Raw genomic sequence first — 18978 nt, forward strand, 5'->3', positions numbered from 1 at the left:
GAATCTGATTGAAATCTTCGATGCTTGGTAACTGAATCAAATAAATATGTTCTCAATTTCAATACCTACTAGTTAAAGTTGAAAGTGCATTGCACGTTATTTTAAAATATTTTATAAGTTATGTAAAAATAATATTTGGTATCAATTTGTTGGATGATTCTTTGAGTTTCAGATGAATTAAAGAAAATAAAATTTAGCATAGAAATCTAATAGAAGAAAATTATACTCTCAAAACTCAATTTCTATGATTCAAATTTTTTGTAATGATGAAATACTATAAATGAGCAATCTTTTTATATTACATTTGATACATGAAAATTAATTATTAATACATAAATTTAAATACCCATTAAAATTTCTAGATACATGAATATGAATAAATTCATCTATAATAACTCTAGATTCATATAATTCAAAATTCATCAAGTGAAAATTCATTGAATTTAGATTAATGTGAATATTAATTAATTGAAAATTAATAATGCAAATTTCATAAATGACAATAATTTTGTAATTTATTACATATCGAAAAACAAAAAGTAAAGTATTATTAAAATAATTAATTTGTCGGGAGTTAAAATCGTCCAAAAAATAATTCTTCCTTGATGTGATATTTTATTATATATTGTAGTTTACCCAATTTAACCTAAGAAGAATTGAATCGAACCGAATGTTCAGGATGGATTTATTAGGGACTTTTACCCACCCCAAGAAATAGGCAACTACAAATTTTGACAATTAAATCCAATGGCCCTCAAATCCAATGGGTCAGCCCTTGGAATACAGTATCAAAATCAATGTCAAAACGTTTAAGATTGTGAACACTATAGTGCTTCTTTACCAGTTTGCACAAGTCCAAATATCAAATATATATTAATCTATATGTTCAACGTTTTTCTGGCAAGACTCGTGAGTTCTAACAGTCTAGCCGAGTAAACTGACCAAAAACTAAGAATTAATAAGGTTGGTTTAATTTAGGTAAAAAATCCTTTGTTGTATACTTCGTAAAGTGTGGACAATTCTTTGAGCGCCTAACTTTAGTTATTTGACAATTGAATTAGGACTACTCCACTAAATACATAAACCTATAAATACTCCAATTCTGCACTTGTAATATTCATTCTTACTCATCATAAAACTCCTTTAGATTATATTAACACAAGAAGCCATGAAATCTCTGCAAGTTTTCTTCTTCTTAGCAATGGTGATGACCTTAGCCATTACTTTTTCAGCAGCATCAGCTCAAGAGAAATCACTCCTCGATGAACCCAATGATGAATACGTGAAAAATGAAGAACAATTCTCTTCACTTCGTGGGGTAAGCCGTTTTCTTGCTCAAAAATCACGTTTCACAATGAAGTGCAACAACTATCCTCGAATTTGTCGAATCAAGGGCAGTCCTGGACCGGATTGTTGCAAGAAAAGATGTGTTAATGTAGCTAAAGACAGATTCAATTGTGGGAAATGTGGGAATAGATGCAAATTCTCAGAAATTTGTTGCAAAGGACAGTGCGTCAATCCTTTGTTCAACAAAAAGCACTGTGGAGGTTGCAACAATAAGTGCAAGAAAGGAAATAAATGTTTATATGGAATGTGTAGTTATGCATAAAGTTCGTGTGATTTGCACTTGAGTTTGTTATTAATTTATATATGTAACAAATAATTAAGTCAATCCCTATTGGCTTTTACCTTTGATTGTCTATTCTTTGCATCAGGAATGTTGTTAGTGTATTAGTCATCAATTTATGTAACAAGTGAGAGGTCGAGTGGACATGAAATACTGTCGATATATTAATTTGGAGTCCAAAACGTATTTATCAAATTTATTATGTTTACAAGAACACTAGGCCATGAACAAGTACATCTACCAATTACTTGTTAAGTGGAAGTTGCCTTTTAATTCTCCACAAGTGATGTAAAATCACCAGGTATGATGGAAATTTTCATGGAGCTTCGTGAAATCTTACTCTCGACAAGCTTTGCATTCCTAAAGAATAATATGTCATACAAAATGAACACTCTATTTTTAATTCATGTATAAAATATTCATCGGACTCTTACCATTATACAGAGATTTATATGTAATCGCAACAACTATTGCATTATATCTTATTTTTTGGTCAATTTTTATTTTTATTTGTTTGAATTACGTCAACAAGTTGTCTAATTAGCTACGTCGAATTCCCTTTTATATCATTAACCCACTTTTTACATTCACTTTTAGCTAATGTTGTCACATGAAATTTCATGAATAGAGGCCTGCAAGACTTGATCTTTACAAATATCATTTCAAAACCAACATCAAATGTTTACTATCTCCAAAACAAGAGTTCACTCCCAATAAAATTTTTGAGGCCGGCATATTTTATTCAACCCGTATTATTAATGAACAATATTCATAGAACACAAGAAATATTATTATAAAGACTAGAAGGTCAAATACTAAATAAACTCCAATTTCAGAGGCTAAACCATAGATGTTGTACCGGTCAATAACCTTTCAGATCGTGCCATCACGTCTATTTTCTCCCCCACAATCTTAGCCAAAACCCCAAAGAAACAGTCCTATTAACGTGCCTACCACCTTTACGAAATTCATATATAATGTACATACACACATCAACTATTTTCGTAGCACATTGTACCTAAAATCCCACTACACAAATTAATCATTAATGGCGTCCACAGCCACCCTCCGGTTGATTCTCAGTCTTCTAGTTTTAAGCATATCCCCATTAGAAGCTGATTATTACTCTCCTAATTATTCAAACAAGAAAGTCTTGAATTTTATAGACTCTTGTTGGCGGAGCAAAGCCAATTGGGCGGCCAACCGCCGTGCATTAGCGGATTGTGCCGTTGGCTTTGGCCAAAACGCTATCGGAGGGAAGAATGGTGCCACCTACGTGGTAACAGATCCGTCGGACGATCCCATAAATCCTAAACCAGGCACACTTCGGTACGGTGCAATCCAATCAAATCCGTTGTGGATTATCTTTGCAAAAGACATGGTAATCACTCTTAAGAATGAGCTTATGATAAATAGTTTTAAGACAATTGATGGGAGAGGGGTCAAAGTAGAAATTGCTTATGGGCCATGCATTACAATACAGTATGTTAGCCATGTTATTATACATGGGATTAGCATTCATGACTGTAAGCCTGGAAAGTCTGGCCTTGTTCGGAACAGCCCGACCCATGTTGGCCACCGCAAAGGCTCTGATGGAGATGCCATCGATATATTTGGGTCGACTGATATATGGATTGACCACTGTTTCCTTGCGCGCTGCACCGATGGCCTAATTGATGTGATTCATGCTTCGACATCCATCACCATCTCTAACAATTTCTTTCAACAACATGACAAAGTAAGTAATCACATTTATTCCAAGAATTATGCTACTCATACAGTTATTTTTAAAAGATTTGTTTACAGGTGATGAGTTGGCGAGATTTCACAGGTTGGTTGGACAAAAAAAAAAAAAAATTAAACCAGCCCGTGAAATCTTGCCAACTTAGCTCATGTAAACCAATTTGTTAAAAAATCTGTACAAGTAACATTCTTAATATTCCAAACTCTTAGGAATTTGTGCTACCACTTTTTGGTATGCAGAATTGAATGTGGCTAGATTCTATTAACAGGTTATGTTATTTGGGCATGATGATATGAATACGGAGGACAAAGTTATCAAAGTGACAGTTGCGTTCAATCATTTCGGACCTGGTTTAGTTCAAAGGATGCCTAGGTAAGTAACTATGTATCTGGAGTTCTAGGTACTTAAAATTAATCTCTTATTTACAAAAATGATTAATTTCATCTACATAAATTAATTCTGGGAAGCAGGGTCAGACTAGGTTACTCTCATGTAGCCAACAATAGATACGATATGTGGGAAATGTATGCTGTTGGTGGCAGTGCTAATCCAACCATCTTTAGTGAAGGAAATTACTACATGGCTCCGAAAAACACAAAGGCAAAACAAGTAAGTCCAATATATACACAAAAAGTTAATCACTTTTTTTCCCATTAATTGTACTCAAATGGGATTCTTTGACATTAAACAGATTACAAAGAGAGAGGTTAAGAATGGGTGGAAGAACTGGAAATGGAGGTCATCCAAGGACAAATTTTTGAATGGAGCTTATTTTATTCAATCAGGATGGGGAACTTGTGCACCTGGTTACACCAAGTCCCAGGCATTTCGTGTCGCTGATGGATCGAAGGTGCTCGCTCTAACGTCCGATGCAGGCCCTTTGAGATGCAGTACTGAAATTTGTTGATTTCTGTAAATATTTCTAATCAAGAATTAATCCAGCCCTCTTTTGCAGAAATTGGACAAAGGTTATAGTGATTAGGTTTTCATATTATAAGCACTTGTTTTAGCACTGTGCTTTTGCTTCTAAATTTGATTGTCCAATTGTGTAGAATTACTGCAGTTGTACAAGCTCCGGATAATCAAAAAGAGATTTAACTTGCAATTTGGTTTTAAAATTACTTGTATAGTGTATGAAACTACAAGGGTGAAGGGCACAAAGCCCTTCTTAATAAAGAAATGGCAAAGTAAAACCAAGCAAATGAAGATAGCATATGAAGAAAAATAATTAATATTTCATAAATCCCGTCAAACTGAATCCTGTGTACAAGTGAGGGACGGTTGAAAATATAAACATATTATCCCAGTGGAACTTAAAATTAAATGACATGCTTTAATTTCATAGATCATTATCATCAATTAATCACCTGCTACTACTCCAGGCCTATTATGCTGAAAAGTTTGATCTGCAGTAAAACAAAATAATCAATATTTTAATATTGCAATAGAATTAGATTATATTCTGAAACTATAACAAATTCAAAGGAGAGGGGAAAAAAAAAAAAGGCATGCCTGCACAGTAGGTGGCGACATTTTCCTTCTTACACATGCACAAGAAATTAGTAGGTGATGACATTTTCCTTCTAACACATGCACAAGAAATTCTGGGATTCTGTATTAAATCCACTAACACCGCCTCCCTTTACGTTATCCCTGCACTGAAGGCAAAGCATAGTCACTGGAATTTCATAACCAACCCGGAGTCCATATTCGTGAATCTGATAGTATCTTGAAATTATACCAAGATTTCTCCAATACACACTAGTATAAGTTGCAAAATATTTGAGCATCATCCTTAATGACTCAGTTGCCGGAAAAGATAACTTGAACTGTCACATGTAGAATCACATTGTTCTGGAAAACGTTTACAAAACATGGGTTTTGGTTCTATCATCACATCATTTTCACTGCAGTGGAAGGAAAAGTAGTCATTCTGGGAGGATAATTGCAAATGCGTGCTCGTGTCCAGACTAAAGGTTCTTGTAGGGAGAAACTGTCACGGTCTTGGCAATTCCAAATTGTTGGATCCGTGACGAGAATGTGAGGACATGTACAGCTGATTTTAGTAACTGGATACCTTCCCGAAGGGGTTCTCAGTCCGACTTGTCCTGAGTTTGAACGTACGAGGATGTTTTTGTGATAAGGGCTGCCGCAGTCTTCATCAATGCCAAAAGGGTAGTTTATGGGTATGTCCCCGCAGGATGTTCTGCACAGTTTTGCTTGGGATTCAGCTAGTTTCAGAGATGGATATGAGAAAGAGAATCAGTGAGAAGGTGAATTATTGTTAGAGGATAATGATTTGATAGAGAATGGAGAAGCCATGGATGTTATCAAGATTGATGTAATCCAAGATTTGTATTGTTTCAACTCAACTAGGAAATGCAAATGGATTGAAGTGAACAAGTGTAAATTAATGTACTTTTATAGCTTTTACATATATCTCTCTTTTTCCCAAATTACATACTTCATTTCATTTCCACTCCATGCATTAGTTGGTGGTGGGATACTTTAAATTTAGTTTGGACTCATTTAGGATGTTTTAATAACTTGATTAACATACTCCAATGAAAAATACATTCTTGATACATCAAATATTTTCATGTAAAGCATAAAAAAGTAAAGTTTGTTCAATGGTTCAAGGCAAATACTAAACCATGTATTATGAGTCTAAGTTCAATTCTTGATTGAAGTTATCCCCATAATGGATGGGTTTAATAAAATCCCCAAATCGGATTTTCTGTCTATAATAATTAAAAAATAGTTCAACTAATTTAGCCTCCTTGGTAAAATTTATAAAAGATTTATAAATAACCAAACTTCATTTTTAACCACATATTTCAATGTATGCATAATTTCGATTCGTTTATATCCATTTATCAATTAAATTGTTTATAAATTCTTCCAAAAGCAGGTTAGTTTAAAAAATATATAAAATAAAATAAAAAAATCAGTAGCTAAATAATATGATAATGACAAATATTACTAATAGAAAAGTCCAAAGGTAAAATGATAATTTAAGATAAATAACAGTGTTTTTCTTGGTGATGAGTTTAAAAAAAATAGAAAATAAAAGAAAATAACAAATTCAATTTAGGATGATCATATTTCCACCACAATATTTATTTGTTACGCCATATTTTAATTGCAGTTAAGTTCTTCAATCTTTCGTCATTGTAGAAATTATTTTCTTAACATTTTTGCATTGAATTCTTATCTTCAACCTTCCATTAACTAGTATATCTTTTCTTTGAAGATGATTTATATCAAAAAATTTTGTTTTCATACTTTGAAATGAGGAAAAAATAATTTTGTCAAGCTTTTATTTATTGACTTTTTAAAAAATATGATGGAAAAATAATTTATTTTACGTTATTTCAATGAATTTATGGATATAAAATTGTTATCAAATACGCAATGTGTTAATTAATAGAAAGATTGAGATAAGAATAACACGAAAAATTGTTAGGGATGTAAGTGCAATGAGCAAAAATTAAGAGACTTAAATACAATTAAAATGTGGTCTAAAAAATAAAATATGGAGATATAGAACAGCATATAAGTTACCATGCTTCCATATTCATCATTTGAGTCTCCAACAGTGGTGTGAATATAATTATCCTTCAATTTCCATAATTGGATAAAGAAACGAAATATAACAAACTAAATAACGGCTCAGAAAAATTATGTTGGTAATTCAGTAATAGTTTCTAAATAATTTAAGATTTTGAATGGATTTTTAGTAATTAATATCAAAACTAAGTTGTTAAGAAATTTTATTTTATTGACAAATTTTTCATCAAAAAATATAGTAATAGGAAAATTCATGATAACCCTCGGGATCAAATTTACAGTGAAAAAATTATTAATCAAATGGTGATATTGTAAAGAAAAATAAAATATGAGCTTAATAGTCAATAACTGGGGGAGGGAGGGGGGGGGGAGAGAGAACTTCCCGACAGTAGGCTATATGAGTCACTAAATATGTTTTTTGACGCTTTTGATGGTTCATCGCATTAACAAAATCGCGATACTGTTTGTTTGACGTAAAAAAATACGAAATGGCAACATAATATTTGTAGCCATAATGTCGTTGCAATGTATATATGTCGCAAACAATTTAAAGGGCAACAAGTGAGTTTGATGCAACGAATATTCCAATAAAGTTTTTACGAGAAATATGTTTGTTGCCAATGTTGAGTCACAAAATGTATTTTGCGACAAGTTTCGACCATTCATCGCATTAACCAAGTTGTAACACTATTTATTTGATACAAAAAAATACGAAATAGCAACACGATATTTGCAATTGTAATGTCTTTGCAATATATATATGTCACAATAATTTAAAACAACAAGTTAGTTTGTCGCACCAATTATTCCAATAAAGTTTTTAAGAGAAAAACTTTTGTTGTGAATATCCTTCTAAAGGTATAACTTTTGTCACCCATTTAATTTTGCAACAATGTATGCTCGTGATAATATATCGTTAATAACAAGTAATATTTGTAACAAAATATGCAATGCATCTGATATGTCATATAATATATTTTATGATATTCAATATTTATAGTACAATATATTATATAATAAGTGATGTTTGGAATTGATCTTATTTCTCAACATGGAGAGTTTCGTGTCATCATTTGAGCAAAATAAATTAAAAAAAATAAAAAATCATATTATTGTTAACAAAATAGATATTTACCTCCGAAACTAAAAAAAAAAAAATACAAATAAAGTATAATGCTAGTAATTCCAATGTTGAACTACTTAGGATAGTTCACTAAACTTGTAAAGTAGGAAATATAATTAAAAATATGTAAGAAATAACCAAAAAAAAAAAAAACTCACGGGGCATCCGAATAACATTCTTGACTCCAAGATATACTTCCAACTCACCATCAATTTGTTCTTCGGTTAAATAAGCATTCCTGTAAGGAAAAGCCCCACAAATTTTAGTCTCACACGAATGTAAGAGATGTAGTTAAAGTTAGCTATAAGAACAATATATCAGTTAGGAAGAAAGCCTTAGCCTGTAGACACCCTAAAGCTACAAGGCTAGTTGGCCGCTGTTCAAATAATGTTTATAGAAAGAAAAGACAACAAAAGCAACAGACGAGGCATGCCGCAAAAACTTAATAACGACGTACATTTCAGGATTTTTGCAACGTGTAGTGCACGTTGCTGTATCTTTCGACTTTATGACAACATTAGAACCTAAAATATATGGGTGAACGTTATAAAAACCTATTGCAACATTTTTGTCTATTGCAAAAAATGGCTTTTTTGTAGCGATTTTTTCCTCCAACTACTGAATTTTTTAGCAACAAATATTTATTGTTTCCAAAAGTAGACCGTATTGCATCACGAACATTTTGTTGCAAGAAATAAAAGTTTGTTGCCAAAAATTTCCCACCAAAAATATTTTGGTGCATTCCTTTCCTCATATTTTTGGTGACATTCCTTGTTATTTGTCACGAATTTCACATTTTACGACAACTTTTTATGTCACCTTATGCTTTTTGGTATTTTATTTTTTTTTATCACAATCTTAAACTTTAAAAATGTGTCGCATTAAAGTACTTATTACAACAACTTTTTGTATGTCTTGAAAAAACTTGTCGTAAAATCATAATTTTGTTGTAGTGCATCGAATCGACAATGGAATTTCAAATCAATAATCATTTTGCTTCATTGATACATTTGTAAATCTTAGAATCTAGATGATTATGGGAATTTGATTCATCTTTCCTATTTTTAATATTGCAGATAGTGGGACTAGGAGAGTATCCTCTTATGATTAATTTTTCTATTCAACCTTTGCTTTTATTTTTCATTATTTTTGTACGAAGCTCATTTGATTTCTATAAGATTTTTAAGTTTGTTTTCATTGTTTTTCTTAACTATTTTTTATAAAAGAATAAATGAACAAAGTGAGATTGAGTTACATGAGCTAAGAGAAAGAGTGAGTGAATTGCACAGACACGATAAAGAACTTGCTCTATCACGAATCCAAATGCTTGCGGTATTTCCTATATTGTTTCATTAGTGATTGTAAAACATGCTTCTAAAATCACACCTTAGTAAGGTTAAATTGGTCTTTTGGAAGTGGATGGCCACAAGGCAACACCCAATTGGTTGTTTTGTCTTAACACGAATTATGCTAGTTGAGCTGTTATATGGACTGTTCCTTTCTTGGACAAAGGTTGAGATAAATCAGAAGTTTAATATGGTGCTTGGGAGACTTTTGAGATCATCAGTTTTCATTCTTGGCTCTCGAGTTTCTTCAGATATCTCTCTCTTTATACATCATTTGTTTTCTTTCTTAATATGGTGCTTGGGAGACTTTTGAGATCATCAGTTTTCATTCTTGGCTCTCGAGTTTCTTCAGATATCTCTCTCTTTATACATCATTTGTCTTCTTTCTTCTTTCATTTGATTCGTCGATCTCTCATAAGATCCTAATTTTTATGTAACTCTTAAGAAAGTGATCCGCTACAGTGTTTATTAGCCCTATAATATTGGCTGTCTAATCTGTAGAGTTAGTAAAGTTATAGGTTATAGTTGCTGTGTAGATTAGGGTTGTGATTTGAGAAATCCTTCTAGATCAATAATCGGATCTTATTTTAATTTTCGTTCTTGATTCTATACTCTCTCTTGTGAGGTTATTTTTGTACTTAGCGATGGGCTATCCTCTGAGCCCCTAGATTAGGCATTTAGGGCTTTTGGATAGGGTTACTTGAAATTTTAATATCGTTCTTTTAATTTTTTTTTTTTCGGTAATCTGTTCAGATTTTGTAAGGATCTGCACTGTTACATAAATTTTAAAAAAAAATTCTTGGTAAGTGCAAAGGCGAAATGGCACTATCCAATGATCTTGGCTACTTGGGTTCTATACTAGGTTCTAGAAGGAATTCTGAGGTTCAAATACTATTTATCAACAATATTCGGTGAGATCATTTCTAACTATCTTTGTAATATTTGTATAGCACGCTTATTATCCCTAAATTGATGTACACTTGTTGAGAAATGGTTAGTATTTTTAACATCTTTGTGCTTAACCATTGATTGTGGTGATATTGTAGCATACTTTACATTTCTAAATCCCCTTATTAATTGTGTGATCCTGAATTTGATAACACTGAATACTGATTTTTGCTACTGCATCTGATATATTACTTATCTTTCTTGATATTGTATTTCATCCATTGATCTATTAAGTTTTAAATAATTGAAAAAGTTTTTAAAACATTTCTTGCTATTAGGTGATCTTGAAATTAAGATTACTTATGTCCATGAGTAATAACCACCGTTTTACAGAATTCATGATGGTTTCAAAGCTCAAATTATCACAATTCGATGGAAATGAAGATTACTCTATATGGAAGCAAAAAATGAGGATCATTTTGGTCCAACAAAAGGTTGCAAAAGCCCTTGAAGGTCCTAAAACACATTTTGATGAACTTAAAACAAAACCCGCTGAAATTGAAGCCATCATATTATATTTATTTGATGATATAGCTAGACAAGTTGATGAAGCCAAAACTATTAGAGCCTTACGGACCACTTGATTTTCTTTTTTTGACTAAAACATTACCAAATAAAATTTACCTTGTTGAGAAATTGTTTACTTTTAAAATGGATGCTAGAAAGCACTTAGAGTATGTTTGATTACCAATATTTTCCATGAAAAATGTAAATTTTCCATCCAATTCTTACTTTCATACTATTTGATTGATATTTTTTCATGGAAAAATTGTCTTACTTTTTGGTCACGTGGCCATAATTTTCTTGAAATCAAGAAAAATATTTTCTATAGAGGGAGTAGGTTTTTATTTTTCAGGCAATTCACTCTCTTTTTCTTTCTCATGTACTCATTTTCTCTTCCATCTACCAATCAATAAATAATGGTAACATTTTCTAGGTAAAAAATAAAATCAATCAAACACATTTAATTGACAATTTTCATACAAATAATTTCTAAGCAATTCAATTATCTGGAATTTATATTCTTTTCATGTAGATTCCATGTTAGCAATCAAACACACCATTAGAGTCAAATCTAAGCGATTTCAGTATCATAGTCAAGATTTTTGCACATAACGAAAAGAAATTTGAAGATAAAGATCTTGCTGTCATCTTATTGAATTCATTTCTTAAGATATACAAAGACGTTAGGAATGCCATAAAATACTCGAGCGATAAGTTGACACAAGCTATAGTAATAGTGCCCTTAGATCCAGAGAGTTAGAGGTTAAGAAAAAGTCAAAATCTTACTCTAGGGGATAAAGCATGTTTGTGAGATAAAGGACTGAGAAGAGAGAGAGAGAGAGCAACTATCAGAATAGGAAAAGTAAAGGAAAGTCAAAAGAAATATCCAAATCTAAAGATAAAAGTAAAGTGTTACAATTGTGGAAAACACGAACACTTCACGAGAGACTGTTTTGAGTGGAATAGGAAATTAAATAAATAGAACAATGTTGAGCTGAATAATGTAGTTGTTAGCCCTGAGTTCAATAGTCTCCATAAGATGACTGTGTTAAATAGAGAAGTAAGTAAGGATTGGATCTTAGACTTAGAATGTACATTCTATATGTGTCATATTGACCCTGGTTTACAACTATAAGGAAATAGAACCTAGAATGGTGTATATGGGGGATAATAACTTTCAAACTGTGGTTGAGATTGCTGATATTGCCATAAGAATGCATGATAATATTATCAGGACAATTAAGAATGTTACATATGTCCCAAATCTAAAACGAAACCTCGTCTCATTGGGGATTCTTAAAGATGAGTGACATGTTTTCATATCTGACAATAACAAATTGGAAGTAATGAAGGGATCCTTAATTGTACTAAAATGACCTAAAAGGAATGGTTTGTACTATCTTGTGAGTCAAACAGTTTCCACACAAGATTTTAGTTCCTTCACAACAGCAAAAAATAAATTTGAAAGGTAGCATAAAAATATGACATGCTGGGAACAAGAGGGTAAAATAGCTAAATAATTTAAAATTGCTAGGTAAAAATATTATAAAATCCCTAAATTTTTGTGTGTGACGTAAATCTCATGGAGTAAGCTTTGAAATAGGAACACATAACACAAGTAGGCCTTTAAACTATGTCCATTCAAATTTATGAGAACCTGAAAGCCATCCCACCTTGGTGGAAATAAGTATTTTTTATCCATGGTTGATGACTATTTCAAGAAGGTATGGATTACCCTTTGACCCCCCTAGATACAAAGCCAGTCTGGTAGCTAAAGGCTTCACATAAAGGAGGGTGTTGATTACAATGAGGTCTTCTTCCACATAGTAAAATATAAAACTATAAGGTTAATTCTTGCTCTAGTTGTTCAATTCAATTGAGAACTTGAACAAATAGAAGTCAAGGCTACATTCTTACATGGGAAGTTAGAAGATGATATATATACAAGTCAACCCCAAGGGCTTGAAGTGAACGGAAAGCATGATTTTGTCTACAAGCTGCAGAAGTCATTGTATGGATTTAAACAAAGTCTAAGACAATGGTACATTAGGTTTGACACATATGTACTAAAAATGGCTTTAAGAGGAATGAATCTTTTTATGTTGATTATATGCTATTAGCCAGCTCAAGCAAAATTGAAATAATAAGACTTAAAAAACTTCTGAAGTCTAAATTCAATATGAAAGACTTAGGAAATGCCCGATAATGACTTCCCCTTTTTTAGTTATGATCCTCGAAAAAATGCCCAAGGCTGAGGGAGAAAGCCCTTGTCTCCTTTGTTAGAGGGAATGAAGGAAAATGCTAAGACGGATTTTTTAGAAGAAGAGCACTAGCTGCTCGTCAATCTTTCTATTTTCCTAAATGTGCGTGTTGCAGTTAGGGATAGATATGGCATGTATGTATACGAGGCAAAAGCATGACAAATATGATGGAAATAAATTGCGTCCAATAGGATTTGAACATACACTAAAAGTTTAGAAGACCTTTGTCCTATCTATTAGATAACGGACACTGTTCGTTCCGATATTTTTCATATTTTGACATTTCTACCTCTTGTTTGAAAAAAAAAAATTGTGCAACACAGGATTCCCACTTATCCAAATGCTAAGCCAATGAAGCAGAAGGAGAGGCTCCTTTTCAAGCATACAGAAAAGGACGCCTTGACCAATGAGAATTTCTTTTTCAAGAAAGCTTAATCCATCTTTGATAGGAAATGACTATTGTAATTTTCATTTATCATGAATGAAAAAAGATGATGATGTAGGCACCCACCTACCTTGTACCGCTTAACATTCGCTACAATTAGGGTAGGTTCTCAAACCTCATTTCCCTTTGCTTTCAATTTGTCTTGTGCCACTCCAACTTTCATAGGCTAGAATTTCTAAGGAGATGCGGCGAATCGAGAAAGATCTTATTAGCTTATTTCAAATTCATTGATTTTCTATAAACATCTCATTCCATCCCCTGGGTCGACGATTACCATGCCCTTATTTCCTGAGGTATTGGTTTCGTGGTTCGACAGGTAAAGGAGATTACTATGCCTCCTGCATCTTGTTCCAACCTTGGTCGAATGGGTAGGATAGGTAGGAGATGGTGACACACAACGACCAATCCTGAAAGACAACTTTTTTGAATCTATCTTAGCATTCTGTCCAAGAGTAGCCAAGGTTTATTTTTAAGCTGATTCAGCACTACTGACTGAGTTACTCACCCTTACTCAAGTTTTAGTGGTTATTGTTCTGTAAGCATTCAAACCAATAGAAAATATTGAGGATTGTTATAAAAGGAAATGGGTAGGAAAATAAATTGATTATGACATAAGAAACCTATTTAAACAAGGTTATAGCCAAATTTGCATGAAATAGGCAAGTCTATAAACATATCTCTTGCAAACTGTCACCTAAAACTAAAAATGGATAAAGAAGATGAGGTACATTCCATATGGTAAAGCTATAGGATCTATTATGTTCTCTATGATTATTATTAGGCCTGATTTGGCTTATGTCATTAGCTTTCCAAATTGATTTATGTCAAATAATGGGAAGTCTCATTGGGCTATGTTAAAATGGCTACTTAGATACATAGCAGAAACTTTAAATAATATATTAGTATTTAAGAAAAGGTATGACAAATTAACTTTGAAAATGTATGTGTATTCTATTTTGCTAGGGACAAAGACCAAAGAAAATTCGCTACAGTGTATTTTTTTAACTTTGGGTGACAATTGCATTATATGGAAATCTCAACTGTAACCCACTGACATATTATCCAGCATAGAAGCTAAATATATGGTAATAACAAAATCTGTAAAAGAATGCACAGAGTTGAAAGGAATTATTGGTAAATTAATTTTATTTTTCAAAAATCTCTTGTTATTCTTATTGATAGTTAAAGTGCCCCATTACTTAGTAAGAATCCAGTTTATCATGAGAGATTGAAACACATGGACATGAAGATTTAGTTCATAAAGGAAAAATTATCCTCTGGTGAAGTTATAATTGAAAAAATTCATGCTGATGCCGATCCATCAAATATGGACAATAAAATTCTTTATGCTAGTAAGTTTAGATCACGTTTATCACTTCTTAACATTGATGAAGGTTAATTTCTTTAGCAGGTACCTTGGGCAATGATATAGGGCAATGCCTATTGTTCACGAAATATTTTCTTTCGATTTAAATCACTACAAGTGTACGTTCGTTAACAAGTAATAAGGTGAATTTTTAGAGACCGAATATCGTCCCACAGAGATTGAGCAGTTCAATTGTATTTAGCTCGGCCTTAACCGAATCTAAATGATCAATTATGAGTTTTTATCCTAAGAAATACTAAATCTAAGCAGAAGTACCAATATTATGAATTGGATGGTATGATATGCTAAACAACGTTTAAATTAACTAAAATGCAATTTGATGTTTGAGACGCAAGTTAAATGTATTCAATGAATATGAGATATACTAGGATCACGAATTCCTAAGTAATGTTCAATTTAACCTCAATTCCACACTTTGACAACATGATGAAATTTTGAAGAATCAAAACTCCTAAATATATCCAACACTCTCTCTCGAGATGAATTGTACCTATTCTCATACACCACCAGCTTATATCTCTATGACGGATGCAAATATACAAGAATGCATGTAATTTTGTGAGTACTTAGAGATTCACGTAAAGTATAGAAAAATATTTCTATCCCCTATCGGACTCTACGATGATTTATACTCTGTCGAATTTATTCCTCTTCTTTCGAATAGATGAAACAAACCATCAAAACTCACACCATTACGGGCCCATAATCATGGAAGCAATTAAATGCATATAAATTATTCAAAATAATCAATACGTGTTTTAATGTCGAAAATGCGGAACAAAGAATTAAATATCAAATTACAAGGTTCATTGATTTTCTGGTATAGATTTTTCTAGCCTAGCATGATGGGAAGAAGAAAACAACAATAAAAATCAAAAATTGATATCACCCTATTGAAATTCTTGAAGTGAGATATTGAATCTTGGATTGAATCTTCTTGTTCTTCCTTCTTCTTCTCTCTTCAAATCCTCCCAAAATAATGTATAATGCATGGTGTATATTTTTAGACATCCCTAGGGCTTTAAAAAAACTCCCCAATATTTGTTTTCATATGAATTTCATTTACAAAAGGAAACCAGATTTTCTCACCGCGATTGGCCTGGGCGACGGCAATCACTCAGACCAAGAATTTCCTTTCGGTAATTATAAACCATATTGGGCGATCGCGCCGGTATTTATAATTGGCTGTCGCCCAGGCAAAATTTCTTCCATATATTTCATTTTAGCCCCTTCGAAGTCGATTTTTGATTCTTTCAAGTTCTTTTTCTTGCATTTTCAATCATTTGACTTTTAATTGCATCCAATTGAACCCCCAACATCTTTAATCTTCATTTTGTGATCCGAATCAACTATTGAAATGTTGCAACTTAGTCCTCATATTTTGGATTTTCTTCCTTTTTCTTTTTCGGTTCTTTTCTCTTGAATTCCACCACATTCATCAATATAGTCCTACAAAACATAATTACATAGAATTAAGCCATAATTCAAACTCTTTAATCATAATTAAGTCATGTTTGTGAACTAAGAAAGTGTGTAGAAACACACTTATCACCTATCATGTGCAATAATTAGCAACTAGAAGGGTGTGTGGTTTAAGAACCAAGGTAATGATTGTAAAACATGCATCTAAAATCAAGCCATAGTAAGATTAAATTGGTCTTTTGGAAGTGGATGGCCATAGGGCAACCCTTAATTGACTATTGTGTCTAGACACAAATTGTGCTAGTTGAGCTAATATCTAGACCGTTCATTTCTTAATGAGAAGAAATTTGACGATGAGAATTTGTCTGTGAACTTAATGAATTCTCTGCCTGATTCTTAAAAAGGATGTGAGAAGTACAATAAAATACCCTCCGGAAGTCAATTTTTTATTCTTTCAAGTTCTTTTTCTTGTATTTTCAACCCTTTGACTTTTAATTGCATCCAATTGAACCCGCAACATCTTTAATCTTCATTTTGTGATCCGAATAAACTATTGAAATGTTTCAATTTAGTCCTCATACTATGGATTTTCTTCCTTTTTCTTTTTCTTTTTCGGTTCTTTTCTCTTGAATTCCACCACATTCATCAATATAGTCCTACAAAACATAATTACATAGAATTAAGCCATAATTCAAACTCTTTAATCATAATTAAGTCATGTTTGTGAACTAAGAAAGTGTGTAAAAATACACTTATCACCTATCATATGCAATAATTAGCAACTAGAAGGGTTTGTGGTTTAAGAACCAAGGTAATGATTGTAAAACATGCATCTAAAATCAAGCCATAGTAAGATTAAATTGGTCTTTTGGAAGTGGATGGCCATAGGGCAACCCTTAATTGACTATTGTGTCTAGACACAAATTGTGCTAGTTGAGCTAATATCTAGACCGTTCATTTCTTAATGAGAAGAAATTTGACGATGAGAATTTGTCTGTGAACTTAATGAATTCTCTGCCTGATTCTTAAAAAGGATGTGAGAAGTACAATAAAATACTCTATGAACAAATTATCACAAGCAACTGCAATAGATGCCTTGAGATAAAAAGATTTAAAGATTCAAAAGCAATCAAGAGCCTCTATGGAAGCAAGTACGTTTGTAAGAAGGAGAAGTGAAAGGAGGGAGAATAACTTTCAAGTAAGGAAAGTAGAAGGGAAATCTAAGGGAAGATCTAAATCCAAAGATAAAAGTAACAAGAAGTGATATGGCTATGGGAATCTAGGGCACTTGAAGATGATTATTTCAAGTGGAAAAGAAGCAAAATGACAAAAACAATGTGAAATTGAACAATAGTGCTATTAGTCATGAATTGGATAGCTTATATGTTATGATTTTATCTTGTGAAAACATTAGCCAAGACTAAAATTTAGATTCAAACTGTAAATTCCACTTATATCCCATCAAGTCATGGTTTTACAACTATAGGAAAATTGAACCAATAAAGGTTTATATAGGTGATAACAATTCACAAACAGTTAGTGGCACTGGGGACATAGCCATCAAGATGTATGATGGTATTTTCAGACAATTAAGAAATGTAAGATATGTCCCTAATCTAAAAAATAGTCTTATATCTTTGGGAATCATTGAGGATGAAGAACAATCATCAAATCTGAACATAATACGCTAAATGTCATGAGAGCATTAGTAGTTGTAATGAAAGTATCTAAGAAAAATGGCTACCTAATGGGAGATGCCATTGTTTCACGAGAGGCTAATCTCCTTAGTATTACTGATGACAAATCTGAATTGTGGCACATGAGAATGGGGCATATAGGAAATAAATGTTCGAAATATTTGAGTGCATGATAGTTACTTAGTAGAGGCCTTATTGAACCACTAAACTTTTGTGAGACTTGTGTTGGAAAAGTCTCACAAACTGAGTTTTGAGACATTTTCACATACAATTAAGGATGAGACAATACGAATTCTTAAAATGGTTGAAATGAATCAATAGGATTTTTATAAAAATAATTACAATTCAACATTATTCATAATAAACGTTTAAAGAAAGTACGTTTGAGATAAGAAAATCTTGAAATGAATTCAACATAAATTAAATAAAAATTGACATAAATTATTTTGAATATCCACGATGGCATTCATCTTTCCATCGATCGCTCGAAACATTAATTTTTTGAAAAGGGCAAAAAAGAACATAATGTGAGATAAAATCTAGATAAGTGTGCGTGAGTAACTTTTGTTCACATATATGCATTTCATGGAAAATTTCATACTTGATAAGGAGACACGAAAATTGGACCTAACTTACATGGTACCAAATTTTCGTGCATAACGTTATTATACTCCAATCCATCCATACAAATCTTATATATAATATGGACCATAACTTAACATAGCCATGAAATAACATATATAGGATTACTCACATAATAACATAATAAGCACACGATTACATTTAATATTAAAAAGACAAAAGAAATAGTAAAGGTGTAGAGACAAAGTGATACAGAAAGAGAGAAAGAGTATTAATAGTTGTTAAGGATAATCTAGTGTTAGGTTTATCCTATTTATAGTGT

The 18978-nt window shown here is 32.1% G+C and overlaps 1 protein-coding gene and 1 pseudogene across 1 annotated transcript; one reads left to right on the forward strand and one right to left on the reverse strand.

Moving 5' to 3' along the window:
* The first annotated feature begins 2623 nt into the window (after positions 1 to 2623).
* On the forward strand, positions 2624 to 4476 carry LOC111395944 (putative pectate lyase 2). Its single transcript, XM_023022178.1, has 4 exons — positions 2624 to 3365; positions 3640 to 3743; positions 3842 to 3980; positions 4063 to 4476. The coding sequence occupies exons 1-4, from the start codon at positions 2676 to 2678 to the stop codon at positions 4276 to 4278; spliced, it is 1149 nt and encodes a 382-aa protein (XP_022877946.1). The 5' UTR covers positions 2624 to 2675; the 3' UTR covers positions 4279 to 4476.
* A 454-nt stretch (positions 4477 to 4930) lies between these two features.
* LOC111395198 lies at positions 4931 to 13731 on the reverse strand (annotated as a pseudogene).
* Between the last annotated feature and the right edge of the window lie 5247 nt (positions 13732 to 18978).

The sequence above is a fragment of the Olea europaea genome, chromosome 6, assembly GCF_002742605.1.
Source record: "Olea europaea var. sylvestris chromosome 6, O_europaea_v1, whole genome shotgun sequence".
NCBI classification, from domain to species: Eukaryota; Viridiplantae; Streptophyta; class Magnoliopsida; order Lamiales; family Oleaceae; genus Olea; species Olea europaea.

Excerpts from the sequence above, each read along its gene's own strand:
- LOC111395944 (XM_023022178.1), top strand. The coding sequence starts at position 2,676 with ATGGCGTCCACAGCCACCCTCCGGTTGATTCTCAGTCTTCTAGTTTTA. Across the intron at positions 3,744-3,841 it reads TTAGTTCAAAGGATGCCTAG|GGTCAGACTAGGTTACTCTC; the intron begins GTAAGTAACTAT and ends TCTGGGAAGCAG. Across the intron at positions 3,981-4,062 it reads AAAACACAAAGGCAAAACAA|ATTACAAAGAGAGAGGTTAA; the intron begins GTAAGTCCAATA and ends GACATTAAACAG.